General features: G+C 36.6%; 1 protein-coding gene across 1 annotated transcript in view; it reads left to right on the forward strand.

Annotated features, from left to right (window-relative positions):
* SLC26A7 (solute carrier family 26 member 7) overlaps positions 1–24,532 on the forward strand; it is a 152,213-nt gene that overhangs the window by 65,136 nt on the left and 62,545 nt on the right. The window contains exon 4 of the mRNA XM_053558910.1: positions 12,929–13,093. Within this exon, the coding sequence (XP_053414885.1) occupies positions 12,929–13,093 (165 nt within the window). The remainder of the gene's footprint in view (positions 1–12,928; positions 13,094–24,532) is intronic.

Here is a 24,532-nt window from a genome sequence, read left to right on the forward strand (position 1 = left end):
TTTAAATAAGTTGTATATGTTTGTGTCACAAACATACGTCCATTTGAATATCTCTCATTTATTGTCACTTGGGACAAAATAAATTATTCCTGTCCCCTCCCTTACCATTATATTGCTAGTATAAATGAAGTTCACTTACACATCTACGATAATGTAATGTGATACATTTCTGTGTTGCTCATTAGATTAGGGGCCTTTTAAAAATATCTTTATTAAGTTATAATTTCTATACAGTAAATTCCACATATTTCGAGTATACAACTTGATGAGTGACATATGTATATATGCCCATGAACCCACCACAGAGATAATGAAAATATTTGTCATTCCACCTTTACCATTTGTAATTCCTTCCTCCTACTTCTTTAGACATCCCACCACAATATGGCAACCACTGATCTGCTTTCTGTCACTCTGTCACTATGAATTAGTTTGCACTTTTTTCTTTCCTTTCTTCCTTCTTTTCTTTCTTTCTTTTTCAGACAGAGTCTCACTCTCTTTGTCCTGGGTAGAGTTCCATGGCATCATAGCTCGCAGCAATGCCAAACTCTTGGACTCAAGATATCCTCTTGCCCTAGCCTCCCTAGGATTGGGGACTACAGGTACTTGCCACCAAGCCCAGCTAGTCTTTCAATTTTTATTAAATACAGGGTCTTGCTTTTGCTCAGGCTGATCTTGAACTGAGCTCAGGTGATTCACCACATAGGCCTACCAGAGCGCTAGGATTACAGGCATGAGCCACCGCTCATTTTCTAGCGTTGTATAAAAATGAATGGATTCACTGTCTCATTTCTTCTGACTGATTTGGTTTCTTTCACTCAGCACAACTTTATTGCTGATTTTCTAGTTTTATATAATGGTTTTATACCAGCAGGAAGTTTTGTGATTAGGACTCATGCAGATTCTGATTGTTGGCAATGTAGTGACTGGATTACTTGTGTGGCAATCTGTTTTCAGTTCTACCGTCTATTTCTAAATGTCTTATTTTGCAAAGAAAGTCATTCAATGGAACTAAAGAAATTTTGTGCCGTTAATAATGATACTTTTCAGAAAAAGAAAAAAGAGAACTTTTATAGGCAAAAAAACTAAAACGCTAAAAACCGATAGTAGCAGGAGGAGAATTGCTAGCACACTCACAGTGATGAGGTTTTAATTGCAAGGCAAGGTGGAACCTTTTGAAATGCCAGTATCAAGGAGCATTTCTCTTGAGGAAGTAAACATTTAATATTGTTCTCTTCTCCTTGTAGCTTTTATTATTGTCCATGATGGGCACTTTGCCCATTCCTTTTTCCGAGAACTGAAAGGGATCTGGGATTGTCCACTGCCCATTTAAGTCTGGAAATTTTCCCAAGTTTTTACATTCTGAAGCAACCACAGCACAGATTTCTGCCCTGGAGTGCATTAGGATATATGGCTCCTTTGTTTGGCAATTGCACAAGCACAGAGTGACAAGAGGTGTGGTGTTTAGTGACAAAGCCTTGTATTATTGCACTAGCGCATTCTGGAAACACATGGTCTTGTGTCTTCAAGGATGGTAAAAAACAACTGTAGACCTAAATAGGAGATTTTTCACTTAACTTTTGGTTTTATGCTAAATATTTTTGAGTGTATTAAGAGGATCGGGAATACAGAAGAACTTAAGATGTAAACTACTTTAACCTGCCTGTTTAATACATCATACTCTGCCCAGAAAAATCACTGACTTTATTTTTTTTTAATGCAGGAGGAGGATGATTTAAAATCTATTTTGATAATGTTTCACTATTTTACAACCACCACAGTCAGGAAGTCATTACTCTGTTTAATCCAAACCTCTCCCGCTGTGTTTGTACCTGGCAAAGCTAAGAAATAATAAACAATAAAATTAGAATCATAATATTATTAAAATTATTAAAAAATCCTCATATAATATTTATTATCCTACCCATATAATATTTATTATATGCCAAGCTCTATTCAAAGCTTACTAACATGTATTCATACATTTAATCCTCATTGACATTTAATGAAATAAGTAATAATATAGTATTTTCTCCATTATGCAGGTGAAGATACTGAAAAGAATCTCCTGATTAGGAATTAGCAGAGTAGGTGCTGGACTCTGATATGCACTCTTTTAACTGCCATGCTACATGGCTTTCTTTCTAAGCTAAAATTGGGAAAGGAAAGAAGGAAGCTTAACCTAGTTATTTCTAAAGCCAGGTTTTGTGCTAGCTCTTTTCCATGTTGTACCTTCTCAATAATAGCAGCAGCTGGTGCATGGGGATGGTGCCGTGTTGCAGGACAAGGTTCTTGGCTTCATAACTGTGTGCCTGACAATCTCTAGGCCTACAAGGCCCTTTCTCAGCCATGCGTATGACTCCTCCTTGTCCTCCAGGGTTTAGCAGAAGCATCGTCATCTCATGGAAACCTTCCCCAATCCCTCTGGACATGGTTGTCAGTGATTCCTCCTATGTGTCCCCATAAGACACTGCCTGTGTCCTGTGTCATTACAGGGCTTCTCACTCTACGAGGAGATGTTTCTTCACATTTTCCTTCTTTTCTAGACTGTGAGTCTCTATAGAACAAAGACTGTTTGTCTCTGTAATTCCAGCAGCTGGCACTTAATAAATGTGAGTTGATTAAATTGAAGAGGATAAAGGTCAGTTAAATGTTAGTGGCATCAGAACATTAATAACCAAAATTAGCTTGAGTTATATTTTAATTTTTAATTTTTTTTTAGCTTTTTAGACTTACTACTTTCTCCTGTATCCTTTATACTAGAAGATAGAGAATATGTCTGTATCTTTTCAAATCATAACAGCACAGCATTCTTACTTAATAAACAAGGAGTTATAAAACTTTTACTTTTCTAATTTGGTTATGTATTTTAGACCAAAACTTGTTAGATCCATCCAGCTTAAATGTGGAGACCTAATCAATAACATCTCCCACCTCTTACAATTACCCCCACACCTGATTATACAAATACAGCTACTCCTGTAACTCCTAACTCATTGTGTCTTTTAATAATCTCATGCTTCCAATCTTTTACTGGAGCAGAAATGAAGGCGGAAGAGTCAAACTGTCCATCCCTAGCAGTTCTGACTTTCACTTGTGTCAGAGGCCAGTTTTTTTCTTGAAAACTCTGAGAACTGAAAAGATTATGTTACCTCCTTCAACCATGTAATTCCACATAAAACAATTCTGAAGTCCAGTAAATTCTCAATAAATTCCACAACAAATGAAAGTCAAATAAAAATCGACTGTGTTTGTTTCCTAAACACAGATTATTTTGACAACTGAGCCATCAGTACTAGTTTCCTTTCTGTACCTCCGTTTCTGCTCCATCTACTTCATGTGGCTTTGTCCTTTTTCTTTTAGCTCTTCCTATTAAATGGCCATTTGTTCCACATTCTATCATCGTTTCAATCTTACCAAAGCACAGCTCTGATGTTTGAGCCAGTGTGCAGCATAGTTCTTGGCAAAATTAGGTGTTTAATAAATGTATGGAAAAGTGATGTCACTCACTGTTACAAAACTCTCTTTTCACTCCTTGTACAGTGCTTTGTATTCTGACTTAAAAATTTCTTGCTTTATTTTCTATTACTCTCTTGTGGCTAATTTTGCTCCTTCTAGACTAGCAGCTCTGTCTCCTCTGAACATGTCTCATGATGTCCTGCTTTAAACTCATGGCGCTCCATCTTTATGGAATGTTTTCTAATTATTTCTCTCTGAATTCTGCCTTAAGTTGTTAGTGTTAACTTGATCACCTGGCTGAGGTAGTGTTTGTTAAGTTTCTGCCAATGTAAAATTACTCGATTTAGTTCCCCCTGTTCCTTATTGTATTCTTTGGAATCTAAGTCACTATGCATAGCCCACTCTTAAGAAGTGGAAGTTATATCAAATGGGAAGTTAAGGAGTAGGAAGTAGTTGCATAAATTATGGGAATTCTGCATGGGATATTCTCCCCTGTTTATTTATTTAACCATTTGTGTTAGTATGCACTCAACGACTTTATTCTTTGTGTTCAATTCAATATTTACTCCTTTTTTATAAATTCTCCCAGCTTTGGTTATTGGGCTCTGTCCTTTGGCTCTGTGCCTGTCCTTGATATCCTTATTTATTTATTCCTTTACTTAACACTTCTCTACTTTCTGGCACTACCAGCTGATCCAAGCTTATATTACGTATTCCCTGCCCCAGTCTTAGAATCAGCTATTTCTCTGAGGACCTTTGATTCTTTTTATTAGAGAAATGTGTTAGAAATCAAGATCTGGGTGCAAGGCATGCTCATTGCAGCTGGGGACTTGTTGCTTTTAGGGCCCTCCAGCTAATAGAGCAAGGAAATAAATGTGTGTATATTAAATTATATACATAATTATATCTATATGTATTTCTATGTGTATCCCTTTATACCTATATTAAGCTAAACATGAGTTCATACTGATGTCTCTAACTCTAATTTATTACCACAGTGATCATTCTGGCCTTCTTGTTTTGCTTGTCTGTAATCTCCCCCTCCACAGTGAAAACCTGATTCCCACCATCCACCATCCACTTGCTTAATTTTGCAATTCCAGTATACATGTATAGTGGTTTCAGATTTGTTAACCACTTCCCAAGGGGCAAAAGACTTTATCATCTAGACTACCGTGTTTTTTTTTTTTCTTTTAGTCTTACAGACTCTACTCTACTCATTTCCAAAATTATTTAAGTCAATAAATTTTCACAGCACATCCTTCAGTGAGGCCGTTTCATACATTTAGTCAGTCTAAAAAGTCTGTATATTATATGATCCCATTCAAATGACACTATGGAAAAGGCAGAGCTTGTAAAGACTCTAAAAATAGTAAACAGAGTAACAGCTGTAAATGAGATTCCTTATCACATTCTACATTACATTCTGCAATCGTCTGACCTCCTAAATAATTTATATATACATCTAATTTTACATACATAGTTATATACATAAATGTGGAAAAATACACATAGCTTATATTTTACCATCTTAATCATTTTAAGCATTTAGTTTAGTAGTATTAAATAAATACTTTCAGTTATGAAAATGTTGTGCAATCATCACCACCATCCATTTTCATAACTCTTTTCATCTTGTAAAACTGAAACTTTATACCCATTACACAATAACTCCTCATTCCATCCTTCCTCCAGCTGCTGTATTATTTTGACTACTTTAAGTATCTCTTACAAATGGAATCATACAGTATTTATCTTTTTGTAAATGTTTTATTTCACTTAGCATACTGTCCATAGGTTTCACCCCTGTCATAGCATATGTCAGGATTTTCTTGTTTTTAAGGTTCCTGTCTCATTGTCTGTATACACCAGATTTTGCTTATCCATGTATCCACTGATGAGCACTTAGATGGCTTTCACATTTTAGCTAGTATGAATGATTCAGCCATGAATAAGGGTGTGCAAATATTTCTTTGAGATATTGCTTTTAATTCTTTTGGGTTTATGCCTATAAGTGTAATTTCTGGATCATATATTAATACTACCTTTAATTTTCTGAGGAACCATAATGTTGTTTTTTATGGTGGCTATATACTATTTTACATTTCTACTCACAATGGATACGTGTTGTGACTTTTCCACATCCTACCCCAAACTTGATATTTTGTGTGTTTGCGGGCGTGTGGATGTATTTTATGGTAGCCATACTAATGGGTATGAAGTGATATCTTATTGTAGTTTTCATTTACATTTCTCCAATTATTAGTTATATCAAACATCTTTTTTTGTGGTTATTGGCCATTGGTATATCTTCACTGGAGAAGTATCTATACAAATTTCTCACCTATTTTTGAATACATTTATTTGATATATTTTGCTGAGTCTTTGGAGTTCTCTATGTATTCTGGATACTAATACCTTATCAGATATAAGATTTGTAAATATTTTCTACCATTCTGTGAGTTGTCTTTTCTCATTATTTTGATAGGGTACTTTGATGCACATTTTTATGGAGTACAATGTGCCTATTTTTGTTGTTGTTGTTGTTCCCTGTGCCTTTGGTGGCACAGACAAGAAATCATTGCCAAATCCAATTCATGAAACTTTTACCTATATTTTCTTCTAAGAGTTTTATAGTTTTAGGTCTTCTATCCATTTTGAATTACTTTTTGTAAACATGTTAAGGTTCTGTCTTCGTTATTTTGCACTTTGATATCCAGTTTCCCCAGCAACATTTGTTGAAAAGCATATCCTTTCCTCCATTGAATAGTCTTTCAACTTTGTCAGATAGTTTGACCAAATGGGTGAAAGTTTATTTCCAGGTATTCTATTCCATTAGTCTATATACCTGTTCTTATGGCATTCCAATACTGTTTTGATTACTATAGCTTTGTCATAAGTTTTAAAATCAGGAAGTGTGGGGCAGTGCCTGTGGCTCAAGGAGTAGGGTGCCAGCCCCATATACTGAGGGTGGCAGGTTCAAACCCAGTCCTGAGCAAAAAAGAAAAAAAAAAAAAACTGCAAAAAAAAAAATCAGGAAGTGTGAGTTTTTCAGCTTTATTTTTCCTTTTCAAGAGTGTTTTGGCTATTCAGGGTCACTTGGGATTCCCTCTTAAATAATGTCTTAAAATTTGCACATATATTAACGTTCACTTGTGCTGTAAGATCTGTGGAGTTTGACAAATGCATAGTGTCTCATATTCACCATTACAGAATCATATGGAATAGTTTCCCCATCCTAATAATCCTTTTACTTCTATACATTTCTTCATTCCCAAATTCCTGGAAACTACTGACATGATTACTATCTCTATAGCTTTATCTTTTCTAGAATTTCATTTCAATGGGATCAAATAGCCTTTTCAATGTGTCTTCTTTCAATATGCACATTAGATTTATCCATGTCTTTGCATGGTTCGATAGCTCCTCATTTCTTTTTATCACTAAATAGTATGGAAGAAGGTTTTATATTCTGAATTTCACAACATGTAACTTCATAGGTTTTTTGCTAATTTTCTCTCAAGTCTTCTTGTCATGGACATACTTTTTTCTGCCATATCTCTATGTAGCATTCACTTGTTTTCCTAATGTCATAATCAATTTAACTCTTTCCCCCAAACCAGCATATGCTGCTCAGAAAACACCACAGGGCTCTTTACTTTTCAGGCCTCATTTGAATAGCTTCTCAGACTTTATCTGACAATTGCTCATATTATTCTTCTTTATGGCCCCAGTTAACATTCCCCTTTCCCAACATCATTGTTTTACCTCACTTTATATAAGCCTTTAAGACGTGAACTATATCTGCAACAATGCTGTGCCTAGCCTCTACTGGGTAGTCAATAAATATTCATTGGATGGACAAATAAATAATTAGTTTTAGTGTAATAGCACATTGCAGACAAACCAACATAACCTGAATTTCCTGCTATGTTCCATCCGCTTGGGTAATATAATTGTTTTCCATGTACTTTTTTTTTTTAAAACTTATTTGAAGGCTACTTCCAAAATATGGCTTGAAATCTGAGATACATTCAATTTGTGCAGAACACGTGGGATTTATATAAGCATTACCAAATAGTATCATGCTAGTGAACCTTGATAATGCATGTCAGAGGTTCCCAACGTTAACTAAGAACATCAGCATTTCTCCAAATAGCTGAAACACATTGTGCAGAATTCATTTTCTCATAAAATGTTGCATAGCCAAGTTTTGGGAGTTGGCAAGCTAGAACAGAATTATTATCATCTATATTATTAGTAAAAGGAGCTGATGTGGCTATTTATTAATTTATTATCTTTAAAAAATTCTTGATATTGGTATAAAATTTAAATACTGAGCCTTCTAAGCAAAATAGTCTAGAAGGACCCCCATTCTTATATGCAAAGCTAAAGGACCCCCATTCTTATGTACTTAAGGCTAAAGATAAACATAATCTATGGGTCCCTCTTGAAAAGTTTGTGTTTCTTGCACAGTTGCTGCCTTCAAAATGAGTTGTCGGTCCCTATATGTCAGGTCCTTAATTTCAATGTGAATAAACTATTGAAATCTGGATGCTGGGAAAGAGGGAATTTTTAAATCTCTTCTCTCCCTTCTCCCTACCCCTTCCCCTTCCTTCCATACTTCTTCCCTTCCTTCTGCTCCTAGTTAAGATATCTGCCATTGTCTTGGGTTATGGATAAAGTTGTTATCTAGAAAGAGTAGTTTCTGCTTGGTTAAATCTCACATGTTTGCAATCATCCTTCACATACCCAATAGTTTATATCAGAAATGAGGTCTTAAGGGACTTGTTGACCTTTCAAGAATTCTCTGTTTGAGGGCGGCGCCTGTGGCTCAGTGGGTAAGGTGCCGGCCCCATATACCGAGGGTGGTGGGTTCAAGCCTAGCCCCGGCCAAACTGCAACCAAAAAATAGCCGGGCGTTGTGGCGAGCTGCTCGGGAGGCTGAGGCAAGAGAATCGCTTAAGCCCAGGAGTTGGAGGTTGCTGTGAGCTGTGTGAGGCCACGGCACTCTACAGAGGGCCATAAAGTGAGACTCTGTCTCTACAAAAAAAAAAAAAAAAGAATTCTCTGTTTTGAAGATTTATCCCTTGATGGAAGGATTTTTTGAAAGCATATACCCAGAAGACCAAAAATCACACCATAACAAAGATATTTGTATCAGAATATTTATTGCAATCCTATTCATAATTGCTAAGTCATGGAAAAAGCCCAAGTGCCCATCGATCCATGAATGGATTAATAAATTGTGATATATGTACACCATGGACTATTATGCAGCCTTAAAGAAAGATGGAGAGTTTACCTCTTTTATGTTTACATGGATGGAGCTGGAACATATTCTTCTTAGTAAAGTGTCTCAAGAATGGAAGAAAAAGTACCCAATGTACTCACCCTTATTATGAAACTAATGTAGGACCTTCACATGAAAGCTATAACCCAGTTACAACCTAAAAATAGGGAGAAAGAGGAAAGGGAGGGGAGGGAGGGGGGAGGGAGGGGGAAGGAGGGAGATTAATGAGATTACACCTGCGGTGCATCTTACAAGGGTATATGTGAATCCTAGTAAATGTGGAATGTAAAGGTCTTAGCAAAATAACTAAGAAAATGCTACAAAAGCTATGTTAACTAATGTGATGAAAATGTGTCAAACAATCTATGAACCAAGAGTATGGTGTCCCACGATCATACTAATGTACACAGCTATGGTTTAATAAAAATAAATAAATAAATAAATAAATAAAAAGAAAAAGAAACCTCAAAGCACTCAAGCTAGACCTCCCATTTGATCCTGCAATCCCATTACTGGGCATCTGCCCAGAAGGAAAAAAATCCTTTTATCATAAGGACACTTGTACTAGACTGTTTATTGCAGCTCAATTTACAATCGCCAAAATGTGGAAACAGCCTAAATGCCCACCAACCCAGAAATGGATTAACAAGCTGTGGTATATGTATACCATGGAATACTATTCAGCCATTAAAAAAAATGGAGACTTTACATCCTTCATATTAACCTGGATGGAAGTGGAAGACATTATTCTTAGTAAAGCATCACAAGAATGGAGAAGCATGAATCCTATGTACTCAATTTTGATATGAGGACAATTAATGACAATTAAGGTTATGGGGGGGAAGCAGAAAGAGGGATGGAGGGAGGGGGGTGGGGCCTTAGTGTGTGTCACACTTTATGGGGGCAAGACATGATTGCAAGAGGGACTTTACCTAACAATTGCAATCAGTGTAACCTGGCTTATTGTACCCTCAATGAATCCCCAACAATAAAAAAAAAAAAAAATCAATGATTAAAAAAAAAAAAAGTATAAAAATGTGTACAAGCAGAATATGGCAAAAGTATTGTGAGTCTTTGGATGTTTTAAAAGAGGATATCCCATCTCCAACTTTTCTTATTTGTTACAAGATGGGATTTATTTATTTATTTTGAGACTGAGCCTCACTGTGTCACCCTTGGTACAGTGCTATGGCGTCACAGCTCACAGCAACCTCAAACTCTTGGGCTTAAGCGATTCTCTTGCCTCAGCCTCCCAAGTAGCTGGGACTACAGGCGCCCACCACAACAGTCGGCTACTTTTTTGTTGCAATTGTTTAGCTGGCTCAGGCCTGGTTCGAACCTACCACTCTCAGTGTATGTGGTGGGCATCGTAACCACTGTGCAATGGGCACCAAGCTGGGTTCCTTTATTTAAGTGGTCAAACTCTTTTTATACCTCGTACTTTTCTGGACACTTCTGTTGCACTTTTAGGCTGTGGAAGTGACAAAAAGTTGCTACCAGAAGATAATGATATACCTGGAGGTGGTTGGTGATCACTTGAGGTTAGGTGACCTTTGTTTCTCAGGCATGGCAAATCATTTGTTTCTAAAATTCCAGTGCTTCTAAGTAGGCCACTGAGGGTGGCAGGTTCAAACCCGGCCTGGGCCAGCTAAACAATTGCAACAAAAAAATAGCCAGGCATTGTGGCAGGCACCTGTAGTCCCAGCTACTTGGGAGGCTGAGACAAGAGAATGGCTTAAGCCCAAGAGTTTGAGGTTGCTGTGAGCTGTGACGCCATAGCACTGTACCAAGGGTGACATAGTGAGGCTCTGTCTCGAAATAAATAAATAAATCCCATCTTGTAACAAATAAGAAAAGTTGGAGATGGGATATCCTCTTTTAAAACATCTAAGTAGGCACTGGAATTTGGGAACAAATGGAAAACAGAAGATAAAATGGTGTGGGTCTATATAAGAACCTTCCAAAAGTTTGCTTTTCAAAATAATTGAAGATAAGATTACTTGGGGTACAGATATATATATTTTCTAACATTCCAATTTTGCATTAAATTTCGTGTATGCAAACAGATTTCATAATTCATGAATTTGATTTCATCAAGTCTTTTTATTTGAATTTCTTGTATGTTGAATTTAGCTGAAATGAGTATCCAGGTCTCTGGCTTTCATCGAACCCCAATAATAACTATGCTAATTTCATCCTCATGGCCTGTAAATTAATGCCATACACTGGAACTAACTTACTAGCAAAGAGATACTTGAGAATAAGTGGTTCAATGTTTTTCTTAACTGATTGTATTTTCAGGATGAAAATCAACAGACTACAAATCAAGAATTGCCAAAAAGATCACTGTGTTCCTGTTGTACCAATACAATTCATTGCTTGGGTATTTCCCTGGAAACATTTCTACTCTGACAAACTGACACATAGTTTCTGAAAAACATGTTTGCAGCAGCAGCTGCTGCTCTAGCTTCCCATGTTGGTAGTAACATTTCCTGATTTCTACATTGGCAACCCATATTCTTTTCTTTATTATACATTGGATAAAAGGTGGCTGCTAAGCCACAAACAATTCATCTTTCTTTCTTTCTGCACTGATAGAATTGTTCAAGTTTTTACAGAGCTGGAAAATGTGGTATGGGCCCTTTCTACATTTTAAAAACTGATGGCTGGTTTCTCATCCTGGGTACATATGCATGATACCCCATAATGTTCCTGCTACATCACATAAGTTTCATATTTTACAGATTTCAAAGCCTTTGCATATATTATTTCATATCCACCTTATAACAACTCTAAAAGCTAGGACAGACATCACTCTAATAATTGGTATTACCATGAGGCTTGGAGAATTTCAGTAGATTTTCCATAGTCACAAAGGTAGAATGTGGTACAACCTGGATCAGAATCGAGGCTTACAGATTTGAGGCCTGGAAACTCTGATACAAGTTCAGAGCATCATTGCTTTTGCCAAGAGGTGTTATAATATCATCAGAATGTACAAATGATATATTTTGTAGTGTATGCTCTGGTGGAATAAGATAGCACTGTATACTTCTCATTTTCATCACCGTGACCCTTTGATGAAAGCAAATCTGATCGCTATTCTTCCCTCTTGATTTATTTAATAATCTCATTTTCCAGCAAGAATGTTAAGATCTGACCTAAATATTATAATTAACACATTAAGAGTTTATATCAGCATGACCTACTTTTCTCCCTTTCCAGTGTGGATACTCATGAATCATTCTTTTCAAAATAGTACTTTTGCTTTTTCAGTTTTATGACTAAGATCACACAATTGTATTAAGTGAAAGAGTGGGCCATCTTCTGCAAAGTGTCTCTCTTGCAAAGGAAGAACACTAATCACTCAAGTATTGACTTAGAGAGCTTTGATTCTTTCTGCCCTCTTTTGCCCAGCAGAGCTCAATGCACAACTTCTACTCAGATTTAATGATTTTGTTTAGTCATGAAATGATTTGGGAGGGAGGGTGATGCTAGAATAACAAGAAAATGTTTAAACAAATGCTTTTTATACTGACTTCTAGTCTTTCTAAGAATATATTTATTTACCCTATCTGTGTTTTGCTATTCCTCATACACAAATAAGTCCCCCACCGTTTTTTTTTTTTTTTTTTAATATTAGCCTTTGGGAATACTTGACAGAGTATCTAGTCAAATAGTATGATCACATTTCTCAGAACCTGGGAGAAACTCAAGGAATGGCTTTCTCTCCTCGTTAATTTTGAAGTTTTATTCTTAAAGGGTGTAAAGCAGTAAATCATATCCTTTTATTTTAAAAAAATCATAAATATGGCAATGCAAATTTTATTTTTTTCTATGTAGACTAAGATATTAACTGGTTTGACTATATTTACCTTTTTTGGTAACATGTAGAATTAGGAAAAGATTAAAACAGAAAAGTCAATATTCAGAAAAAAAATATTGTGTTAATTTTAACTGAGGCACTTCCATTGTACCTATTAACATTTGAAAAGTCTTGATAATGTTCTCAAGAAAACTCAAGATAGAGACTATAGAAAATTTAAGAAACCCATTATACATTGGCTCTTTATGTCTCTGTAAAAGGAAAATGAAAATGTGTCAGATACTGATCCCTTTAGGACATTGGCAGCTGTCATCTGCACGTGGCATCTGACTCTCACTCTGCCTTCCCAGGTGGCCATGTTTGTGCTGCAGCTAGGCAGTGCCACTTTCCTGCTCACAGAGCCCGTGATCAGTGCAATGACCACTGGGGCTGCCACCCACGTCCTGACGTCGCAAGTCAAGTTTCTCTTGGGAATGAAAATGCCATATATATCTGGACCACTTGGATTCTTTCATGTGAGTTTTGCTTGTGAACTTGTTTATGTATTTTGGGCATATATATTTTAAAAAGTAGAATTTGGTTAATTATAATACTGAATTTTTTTATATTAGAGCAACTTAGTCTTAAATTCAGTCTTACAGGATTAAAAAAATGTCATTTAGTATGTGAAATGAGCTTAACAAATAATATTTACTCTATTTTGGAAACAATTCCTTATAACAAAAAATTGAATACAGTAGAATTTGGGGGCACAATTAGTTATAAATATCTTGAACTTTTTGTGAGCCAGATATGTCATCAATTTCTAATGGGAACCACCTGCTGGGATTGTGGCTCAGTTTAATCTTCTGCTGTACTCTACTATGTTCTTTCTCTTTTGTAAGCCCTGGTATGAGTTGAATCAGAGGTCTGTTCAAAATTGGTGGCTAGAGACTCAGCAAGATAATAGCTGAGAGGAGCATCTGGCTAGTTTAGACATATTTCCCTAAAAACACTCCATTGTGCTTTTTTCATTTCATTTTGAAGTTGACCTCACATCTATGACTGCTTAGGAGCTTTCATTGTACTGGAAGTTTATTAAAAAGAATGTTTTATTAATAAATTTGATGGTAATCAAATTTATTTTATTACCAAATTTTATTATCAAATTTATTTGATTACCATCGAATTTATTTTACCTTATTTTATGCATTGCTGTGTACTAAATTATATTAATGTTTTATAAGCAGTATGTTGCTATCCTTAATTTTCTTGAATATTAATGGCTGAAAGTGTTTCGAAAGATGGATGTACAATAATGTATTGATCTAATCCCTGTTCTTGAGATGGCTTCTGGTGTTTCCTTATTATACGGATCCCCTTGATCTGTATACTACTGTCTGCATCACTGATTATTGCCTTAGGGTGCATTCCTAGTAATGGAACTACCAGGTCAAAAGGGCATAATATCTTTGCCAAATTTCAACCCGAAAAGTGGTACCCACTCTGGTTATTACTATTTTTTTTTAAAAATGCCAATTTGATATGTGAAAAATTACATCACTGGTTTAAATGTGTATTTCTCTGATGAGGTGGTAAAATCTTTAATAAAGACATAATTGGCAACACAGAGCTGGAGGCTGTTTCTAAAATTTTGTTTCTTAGGTAATATCCGGCTCAGTGATTCATTTATTATAAGAAAGCTTAAAACCCAAACAAGAACACTGGAACTGGGCCTGGAAGCAACATAATTCCAAACTCCAGCTCAAACAAAAGCAGACCAAAGTAGCTATAAGCTATCAGCTGACTGCCTGAGACTTCAGACTTTTGGTGACACTAGGTCTATAAGATAGAACCAATTCCATGATGGCTTCTGTCTTGACTGCACCCCTGGGACCAGCTTGCTCTTCTGCGTGTGTGCAGTGTAAGGAAATGACTGCAGTTTACAACTTGGTATCTTTAGTCATTTCTGCATGCACAAAGAATTATCTTTCTTTTCACTACTTGTGTTAAGAATCAGGGCATCTTGATGTGGGAATGGCACTGGGCTGTCAGCTTGTCTGTCCAGAGGCAATGTGAATGAAATGCTATATTAAAATGTTTTTTTTTTTGCATGTGTGTTTGTGTGTGTATATGTGTTTTCCATTTTGTTTTCTTATGAGATAAAAACTGCAAGCTACTTTATCTTGGTCTTATAGGTCAAACACTGTGAGAATTTTGGAGGTCTTTGATGAGCTCTCACAGTAAAAAGGAATCAGTTTTAGGAATAATTTTTAGACTGCTGGCTTTAAATTCAACATTACTTAATTTTTTGAAGTTGCTATGCTTTGCATTGAAGAGAAATGAAAAAAAAAGAAAGTGACTTGTTTTTCAGTGTCACAGAGCTCTTCACGATTAGGCTATTAGGTACAAATGGTGTTTGAGCTCTTTGCCAAGGTTTCAAAATGGATATTAATATTTCTATGTCAGAAATTTTGGTGTTCTAAGCATTATTAGATTAAGAAATGAATCTTGTGTTGTGCATAGGTTATGGTGGAATATTGCCAAAGTATGCTTTGGTGTATTTAGGCTGAGAGAATCTGATGGTGAGGATGTGAATCTCAACTTGGTCCTGTATCATTTAAGCTGTGTGTGAAGAAGCAAAACTAAGTTCAGCAAAGATAGGGCAGAGAACATTGTGGAGGAATATTCTTGGCCATCAGGTCAAAGGTTCTAACACTCTTGGGGATTTTTCAATCTTTGCATATTTTTTATTTGTATAATCTTGGGAGTACAGGAGTAATTTCATTTCATGCATAGATTGCTTAGTGGTGAACTCAGGGCATTTAGAACATCCGTCACCAAAATAATGTACATTGTACCCTCTGAATAGCTTCTTATCATCCACCCTTATCCCACCCCCTCACTCTCCTGACTCTCCACTGTTCATCCTTCCATGCTCATGTGTGCACTTTATCCAGCTCCCATTTATAAGTAAGAACTTGTCGTTTTTGTCTTTCTTTGACTTATTTTTCTTAAGATAACAGCTTCCAGTTCCATCCGTATTGTTGCATTATTACTTTGATGGCTAAATGATGTTCTGTTGTGAAAAGAAAATGTGCCGTATCATCCTCCACAGATGGATGCTTACATTGATTCTAACATTTGCTATTGTGAAAAGTGTTGTTATAAACATATGAGTGCAAGTAGGTTTTCGATATAATGGTTTTATTTTCCTTTGGGTAGGTAGCTAGTGGTAGGATTGCTGAACCAAATAATAGTTCTATTTTTAGTTCTTTGAGAAATCTCCATACTGTTTTCCATAGAGGTTGTCCTAATTTACATTCTTACCAACAGTGTTTCAAAGTTCCCTTTTCTTTGCATTCTTGTCAACATCTGTTATTGTCTTTTTAATAATAGTATTTAATAATAGCCATTCTGACTAGTGTAAGATGATATCTCATTGTGGTTTTAATTTTTATTTCTGTGACGTTAACGATGTTGAGCATTATTTTACATGCCTGTTGGCCATTTGTATGTCTTCTTTTGAAAAAATGTGTATTCATATCCTTTGCCTTATTATTGATGCAATTATTGTTATTGTTGTTGATGAGTTGTTTGAGTTCCTTGTAACTTGATATTAATTCACTCTTGGATGCATAGTTTGCAACTTTTTTCTCCCACTCTGTAGGTTGTCTTTTTATTGTGTTATTTCTTTTTTTCTACAGAAGCTTTTCAGTTTAATTAATTTCCATTTGTTTCTTTTTGGTTTAGTTGCCTGTATTTTGAGGTCTTAGTCATGAAGTCTTTGCCTAGATCATTGTCCAGAAAAGTTATGAATTTTTCACTCTTTGACTATACTTCCTGCTTCTGAGTTTTCACCATTGTTATATGCTTTTTGAAAGCTGCTTAGGCTAATGATAATATAGAACAAGTTACTGATATTCCTTGAAAATTAAGTTAATATCTAGAATATTTAGAACTCTTACAATGAACCAGTCATGAATCCTAGTAATATCAGGTGGGATACTTATTTTTGTCAAAAGAATTCAGCTTGGCCATCCAAAATGTCCATTAATTAATTCTGGTAGTAGCATTCCTTATTGTCAAATTTGAGAGAAAACACAGCCTTTTGCCTTTATTCTCTTCTTAATTTAGGGTGTGCAGTTTAGAGTCTCTTTCCTTTTTTGCTATAATGGTTTCTCTAGCGTTCTTCTTGGGGCTGCCTGATTCTGAGCTATTCAGATAATCTCATTATCTAGTATTAATTGCTACAATTTCCATTGATTTGGTTGCTCTGGGCTGACAGGTGTTCATGCCACAGTGGAATGTTTTTAGGAAGCAATTTGAATCAGATACAGGAAGTGGTTGGTATGTACTCAATGTGTCCTTTTAGATTATAGATCAGATCTCCAGTAGGGTTGAGGGATAGACATGACTTTTCTACATCTGACATAGTGAACACATGCCACCAATTGCAGCTAAGCTCAGGTGCTTGGATCACTCTTTCTCTTCTAGCTAAAAGTTCTTAACCCATTTCTTCAGGAAAGGGATTCTCTCAGAATGTTAAATACTCTTAAGGCTTTCTTCTACCCTGTTTCCCTGAAAATAAGACATCCTCCAAAAATAAGACCTACTTACAGGAAAGATAAGCTGTCCCCTGAAAATAAGACCTAGCACATCTTTGGGAGCACACCTTAAAATAAGACACTGTCTTATTTTTTGGGAAACAGGGTAATACTCTGGGTGCCCTCCCAGAATTTCTGTGGTGCACATATTTAAAGGGACCCTCTGGAATAACTGTTATGACCCTCCCATATCCCTAAGAAGAATGCTATAGGCCAAATTTTACTCTTTGCATTTTCTTTCTTCTTTATATTTACCTCTAACTTCATATATTTCAAATGAAACTATCTTTCCTTTAGAATATTGCTGTTTCTTAATGAACTTTGATGAATGCTTCATTATATTATTCTTCAGTTATATATTGGGTAAAAATTATTTTTTCCCCTGAGTTAACTTTTAGCTCTGGTGATTTTATGAGGACCCATAAAATCAGTAGACACTTATCAGTCTTTTTTTTTTTTTCTTTAGAAAGAGGCAACAGAGAACAGGGAAAGAACTTTAGAATCACAGACACTCAGATTCAGATCATAGTTCTAGCCATGGCCTGAGCAAATGGCCTAAAAGTTTTTGACTTTCAGTTGCCTGTTCTATAAATCGGTGATAGTCATACTTGTTGAAATTCATTCCCAGAGTGAAATACATGAAGCATACTTGCTTACCAAATGGAAGCCATTACCTTTCTTACTAGTAAAGCATAGTTAAATACCACAAATTATAGATTTTTTAAAATGTGCTACTTTAATACTTTTCCTCTGTAAAGAACTCTTAATCAGATAAACAAAACTAAATAGCAAAACCAAGTCATATCTATTTCTGCAACTTGTAAAGATGGTTTGAAAATTTATGAAGCCTTAAAAAAATAAATATATCTGCTGTTAGTCATTAGAATTGAAGAAATGCTGATAGTTTATTTTTATTTTTAAATATTTCCATTGATTTGACTCAAATCCCCCACAGCAGTTATAATCTCATTTAATAAATTATAAGCAGTGCTGCCATATACTTAAAAATAAGCTGAAGCAATAATCAACAATAACCACTTCTGTCTTGGGATTCTAGCTTGCTAGTACATCATTCTATTCTGGTCTTCATTTGGATTCAAATATTTGACCAATAAAATGAATCACCACACAGAGAGAGGGAAAAGTTTAATTCTTTAGAATAAAGTTTTTAAAATTGAGATAGGATAAACTATCTTTTTATTAGAAAGGATGTCTTCCCCAAAAGGCATAATAAAAATTACAAAAATTCCTAGTTCATATTAGCACACGTGGATTTCTTTGAGTTGGCGCCAGTGTCTTAGCCTGAAGCAGTCCACGATAATTTTGGCAGAGCCAGTTTCTTTGGCATGGGTTTATGTGAGTACTGTTCTAAATAAATACGTACAGTTCTGTACATTAAACCCACAAGCAAAAGCAAGTTTGGCAACATATTCAATTACCCTTCTTGAAAGTTTTTATTTTCCTCCCTAAAAATGGGGAGTTTCAGAACTGCAGACAGTTTCAGTTCCACCGCCATCCTTGAAGTACAAGCAAAGGTTTGGACTGCAAAGCCTGCAAAGAGGGACCCAAGAAAGTTAATAAAATGGAATAGAAACGTCAGAAGGAAATCAGAGCTGATGAAACAAATTCTTTTATAGGGAATGAGATCACAATTAAATATGTACAAATGAGGTTTATATGTGAAGAGGAAAACTACTTTGACAACATAGGCCCTCTGGGATTTCAGAATCAAGACCATACTTTGGTGGTTTATGAAAACCCACATTTTTCTGCAGATATTGTGACATTTCTGTTGTGAATTTTGATGTCCAATATGTCCTAAAAAAATGGACAGAATAAATTTTAGGGGAGAGGAAAAGAATGTTCATCTGCAGCTTGACTCAATCAGTGATACAGGAGATACAAAATGGGGCAGGTTTAATTTGTATATGGAACAGTTATGTGGAAATTTGTAACAAAGGTTACTTTAAGATTGTAAATCAGAGAGCAAATATGTATTTTGCAACTGAACCATATGAGGCTAAGCTCTCTCCACGCCCCATAATTCACTGAAAAATGCATCACCACAAAATACAAGTAATTTAAATTAAACTAATTTACTAAACAAGAGATGGCCGCATGCCACTTGGACCTTGGCACACTTGGTTGTATATTTGGTCCAAGTGAGTTTTGCATACTCATGCTGTCTTTAGCTGTTCAACATACCATGCTTCCCCTAGACCACATTTTAGTCTGAGAATTCATTTATCCCTTGAAGCAATAGCAAATGGATTTGTTCACAGTGTGAAATATACTTGTTAATCAGAAATTTAAGCATAATGATAGGAAAACTAATAGAATGTTGGGTATTTTTACCTTACTTTTGGGATTTGTTTGTATTGATCAAAACACAACTTGGGCATAATATTAAACTCAAAGTTTTTCTTGTATTTCTATTTGTGTTCATTATTTTGAGGGAGAAGCATCTGAAGGGGCTTGATGTTATCAATGCCTATTCTAAAATGTTTAGTCATGCAGGCGAAGTTGATAGGAGACATCAAATTCTTACGAACAGGGAGAACTTGTACCAACATCAATTTTAGAAGTATCAGAGATGACTTTAGGGTCTCTGAGCAAGAATATAAGTCTATTTAGAGGGAAGATTCAAATAGAATTAACCCAAAGCAGGTTAAGGCAGGGAGAGAGCACTCCTAGGCAATTCTGGTTCATGTTTAAAGGCCCCAAGGATGTGCCAGCTGCCTTAAATAATTGATAGAGTAATCTGGGGAGATTTTACACACTACACAAGAATGGGAAGAGATTTACAGGCATCCTTGACTAAAGAACCACGAGAGCAAGTTTACTCAAAAAACATTTATTGAAGTCCAGACACAGTGGCTCATGCCTATAAACCTAGCACTGGTGGACATCAAGGAGAGTCAATTGCTTAAACTCAGGAGTTTGAGACCAGCCTGAGCAAGAGTGAGACCTCTTTTCTACTAAAAATAGAAAAATTAGCCAGGCATTGTGGCGAGTGTCTGCAGGCCCACCTACTGGGAAGGCTGAGAGGATTGCTCAAGCCCACAAGTTTGAGGTAGCTGTGAGATATGACTCCACAGCACTCTACTCAGGGCAACAGAGTAAGACTCTGTCTCAAAAAAAATAAAAAGAAACAAAGAAACACTCCCCCCAAACAAAATTATTGAATATCTCATAGGTGTTAAGGATTTAGTGGAATAATAACATCCCTGTTCTCATAACATTTTATTGAAATACCGAGGAGGGATGCAAAGTAGTGCTGGAGGAGAAAAACAAACAAATTGATGACCAAAATAATTTCAGAGTGTTGATAAGAAAAACAAGGCAGTGTGATTGAAAGTGGGTAATGTGATAGAGTGAAGGGGGTGGGTCTGCTCAGGTATACCTGCTCTGAGAACTTGACTTTTGAATGAAGACCAGAAAGATAAGAGAGACCAAGTCATAGAATGATTTGCTGGGAAGGCTGAGAGGAAAGAGGATTGCTCAAGCCCAAGAGTTTGAGGTAGCTGTGAGCTATGACTGCACAGCACTCTACTCAGGGCAACAGAGTAAGACTCTGTTCTGTAAGAGTGTCATCGGCAGAAAGAAAGCAAAGGCAAAATCTCTAAAGTGGGTACAAACTTGACATGCTGGAAGCACAGATGGAATGATTTTCCTTTTGAGGTCCTTTCTGTTGGGATGATTCTATTCCATCAACTGCTGAGGTTTGGTTGCAAGACTATTTTAATTTCAGTGTAACCTTTAAGCAACTTACCTAACCTTTCTAAGCCTTATTTTCCTCCCATGTTAAATGGAAATAACAATGCTCACCTTGAGTTAATTGAGAAATTAAATGGGTTACTGTATATTACCTGGCTAACACAGAGCCTGGAAACATTAGCTCCCCCATTATTCTGGATTTGGTTTTTTTTTTTTTTAGAGACAGAGTCTTAGTCACTCTCAGCAGAGTGCTGTGGCGTCATGGCTCACAGCAACTTACAGCTCTTGGGCTTAAGTGATTCTCTTGCCTCAGCCTCCCAAGTAGCTGGGACTACAGTTGCTCGCCACAACACCTGGCTATTTTTTGTTGTTGTTGTTGCACTTTGGCCAGGCCAGATTTTGAACCTGCCACCCTCGTTATATAGGGCCAGTGTCCTACTCATTGAGCCACAGGTGCTGCCCCTCCCGCATTCTTCTAGAAAGTAAACTTCTAAGCAGTTTTCCCATTCTTTCTTCCCCAATGTCTCCCCTCATCTGCCTATAGTAGGAAATATATGAAAATTTCTCCCTTTTAGGATAGAGGAAATTAGAGGTGAATGTATTATGTAGGATACAAGTAGACTTTCACCAAATATGTTTATGTGGAAGAAAAAAAAGTATCCAATGTACACAGCCCTACTATGAAGATAATTTATAGCTTTCACATGAAGGCTTTAACCCAACTATAGCACAAGAATATGGGGAAAGGGCCAAGGAAGGGGAAGGGAGCAGGGAGGTTAGGGTGGAGGGAGGGTAATGGGTGGGGCCACACCTACGGTGCATCTTAGAATGGGTACAGGCGAAACTTACTCAATGCAGAATACAAATGTCTACATACAATAACTAAGAAAATGTCATGAAGGCTACATTGAACAGTTTGATGAGAATATTTCAGATTGTATATGAAACCAGCACATTGTACCCCTTGATTGCACTAATTTACACAGCTGTGATTTAACAATAAAAAAAAGAAAAAAGTCATGATAGCCATACTAACAGTTTTCAGAATCAAGTTGGAAGGCTTTATTGCTTTCCTTGTACTAACATAATCCTGCTACTTGTGTTGAGGACACCAGGCCAGGTGTGAGAAGAGCTTGTCTGCCTGAGAAGCAGCCAGGTGCTGTGAATCCCACCATTGAGACATAAAAATCCAAGACTCCATGGTCCATGGTAGTCTGCCCTTCCAAAGGGTGGCATCTTCCCTCCATAACCCAAGGAAAAAAGGAAGCAGCAGGAACATTTGGAAAAATCATTTGCCGAACTGAAAGCACTGTGAGAGAGGCATCAGTAAAAAGTACCTGTGTTAATCTAGGATTGAGGGCACCTGTGTCTCCACCCTGATTCTGTCCCTCATGGGCCAGGTAACCTGAAGCGTCAATAGTCTTAAGAACTTGGTTTCTATGTTTATACAGTGTGTGAAACTGCTTGATTTCCAAGTTTTTTTTGGTGGTGTCTTGTGAGCACTGCCTTTGTTCGTCACTTGAATTGAAATATTTACCACAGATATTGACCATGCCTAACTATTTTTTTCATTAAAAAAAAAAATTTTAAAACATTACAGGGGTATACACATTTTGCTGATGTTAACTTAGTTTTGTACATTTTAAGGCAAAGTTGTAAGTGTGCTCTTCACTCAGAATATGTGCCTAGCACCAGTTAGGTGTGAGTGTACCCTATCCCTGTCCCCCTCCCACCTACTTGACTTCCGTTGAGTTTTACTTCCATATGTGCAGGTGAGTGTTGATTGACTATTTCCAACTTAGTGTTGCGTACATGTGGAGTTTGCTTTCCATTCTCACCCTACTTCCCTTAGAAGAATGTCTCCAGTTTTATCCAGGTCATTATTGAAGATACGAGGCCCTAACTTGTCTTTGACAGATACTGGTCTCTCCTAATGATACTGATCACTTAGTAACCATTACTCAAAGCTTTCTGTTTAGTTTCATTTTGTGTTTTTAAAATACTTTTATCTTGGTTAACTTGAAGAGAAGGGACTTTACTAGCAGACATCTGTGATAATAAGGAAGGAGCTCTGGGCCCCCTTTGCCATTTATATTCACTAGGGCTGACACAACAAACCACCACACACTGGGTGGCTGGAGGCGGGAAGTCCAAGATTAAGGTGCTGGCAGTGCTGGTTTCTTTGAGAGCTCCCCCTTGGCAGGCAAATGGCCTCCTTCTTGCTGTCTGTTCACATGGTGGTCCCCCTGTACAGTGCTCAGCCTGGTGACTCTGTGTGTGTCCTGAATGACACCAGTTATATTTGAATAAGGACCACCCTCATGGCTTTCTTTTAACTTAATTACTCCTTTAAAGGCCCCTGTCTCTGAATACGGTGTGAAGTATGTGAGGTTAGAATTTCAACATATAAATTTTGAGATCTCCTAAACCCAGGAGTTAGAGGTTGCTGTGAGCTGTGTGATGCCATGGCGCTCTACTGAGGGTGATAAAGTGAGACTCTGTCTCTACAAAAAAAAAAAAAAAAAAAAATTGAGGGAGCACAGTTCAACCCATACATTCTTTTTGAGTTGTTTCAGAAGTGTGACATATTTAATTGGGTCACCGTTTTCATGTTCCATGACTATTGCAACAAATTGCCACAAACACGTGGTTTAACACAAGAGAAATTTATTCTCACCTTTTTGGAGGACAGAAGTTCAAAATCAGCGTCTTAGTAGGTCCCTGCTCCCTCTGGGGGTTCCAAGAAAGAATTCTGCCTGCCTTTTCCAGCTTCTTCTGGCTGCGGGCATTCCATTCCTTGGCACATGGGTGCCTCACACCACTCTCTGCCTCTGTCTCCACATCATCTTTCCCTCTGTGTTTGTTCCCTTGTCCCTTATAAAGACACTTGGCATGGGATTTAGGGTCCACTCAGGTAATTCTAGATAATCTCATCTCAAGATCTTTTACTTAACTAGATCTGCAATGACCCTTTTTCCAAATAAGGTCACAGGCACAGACACCGGGACTTACGATGTAAACATGTTTTTTTGAGGGGCAACAACTCATCCACTACAGTAACACAACCATGAATGAATGGTGAGGAGGTTTTATGCTTCTTTCATGTTTGTTTGTTTTAAAATTAAAAGATTACTGAATTTATGCATATGATATAATTGGTAAACATATTTGACACATTTCAAAGCTATCCTAGGGTCATGACTGCCACTGAGAGCTCTGTGTTGTGAGATGAGGCTTCTGAAGCCATATGCAATTAGATGGATTATGTAATATTACACTGAGTAAAATGATTTATTTGGTAGTGCTACCATTGTTTTATTTTAAAAGATACCCTTCCTAAGACACAGTAAAAAGTCCATATATATTTTTAGACGTGTATCTGTGCACAGGTTATGCCAAATGTGCTTTCAAACTAGTTTACACATGTGATATCAAACCTACATAGTAGTTATTCTTTTTTTCCCTTTGGAGATAGTTTAGGCTTTGTGGCTGATGGCTGACTCAAAGTCATATATTGGGATTTAAGACTTGTAGAGTATAGATTCGTAGTATCTACTAACAAAATAGTAGGCTGACAGATTCAGTAAAGCTTGCTGATTTTACTATCATTCTGTTGTTTCTCTTGTTAAACACAAACTTATTTATGACAGA

Source organism: Nycticebus coucang, chromosome 13, assembly GCF_027406575.1.
Source record: "Nycticebus coucang isolate mNycCou1 chromosome 13, mNycCou1.pri, whole genome shotgun sequence".
Classification (NCBI taxonomy): Eukaryota; Metazoa; Chordata; class Mammalia; order Primates; family Lorisidae; genus Nycticebus; species Nycticebus coucang.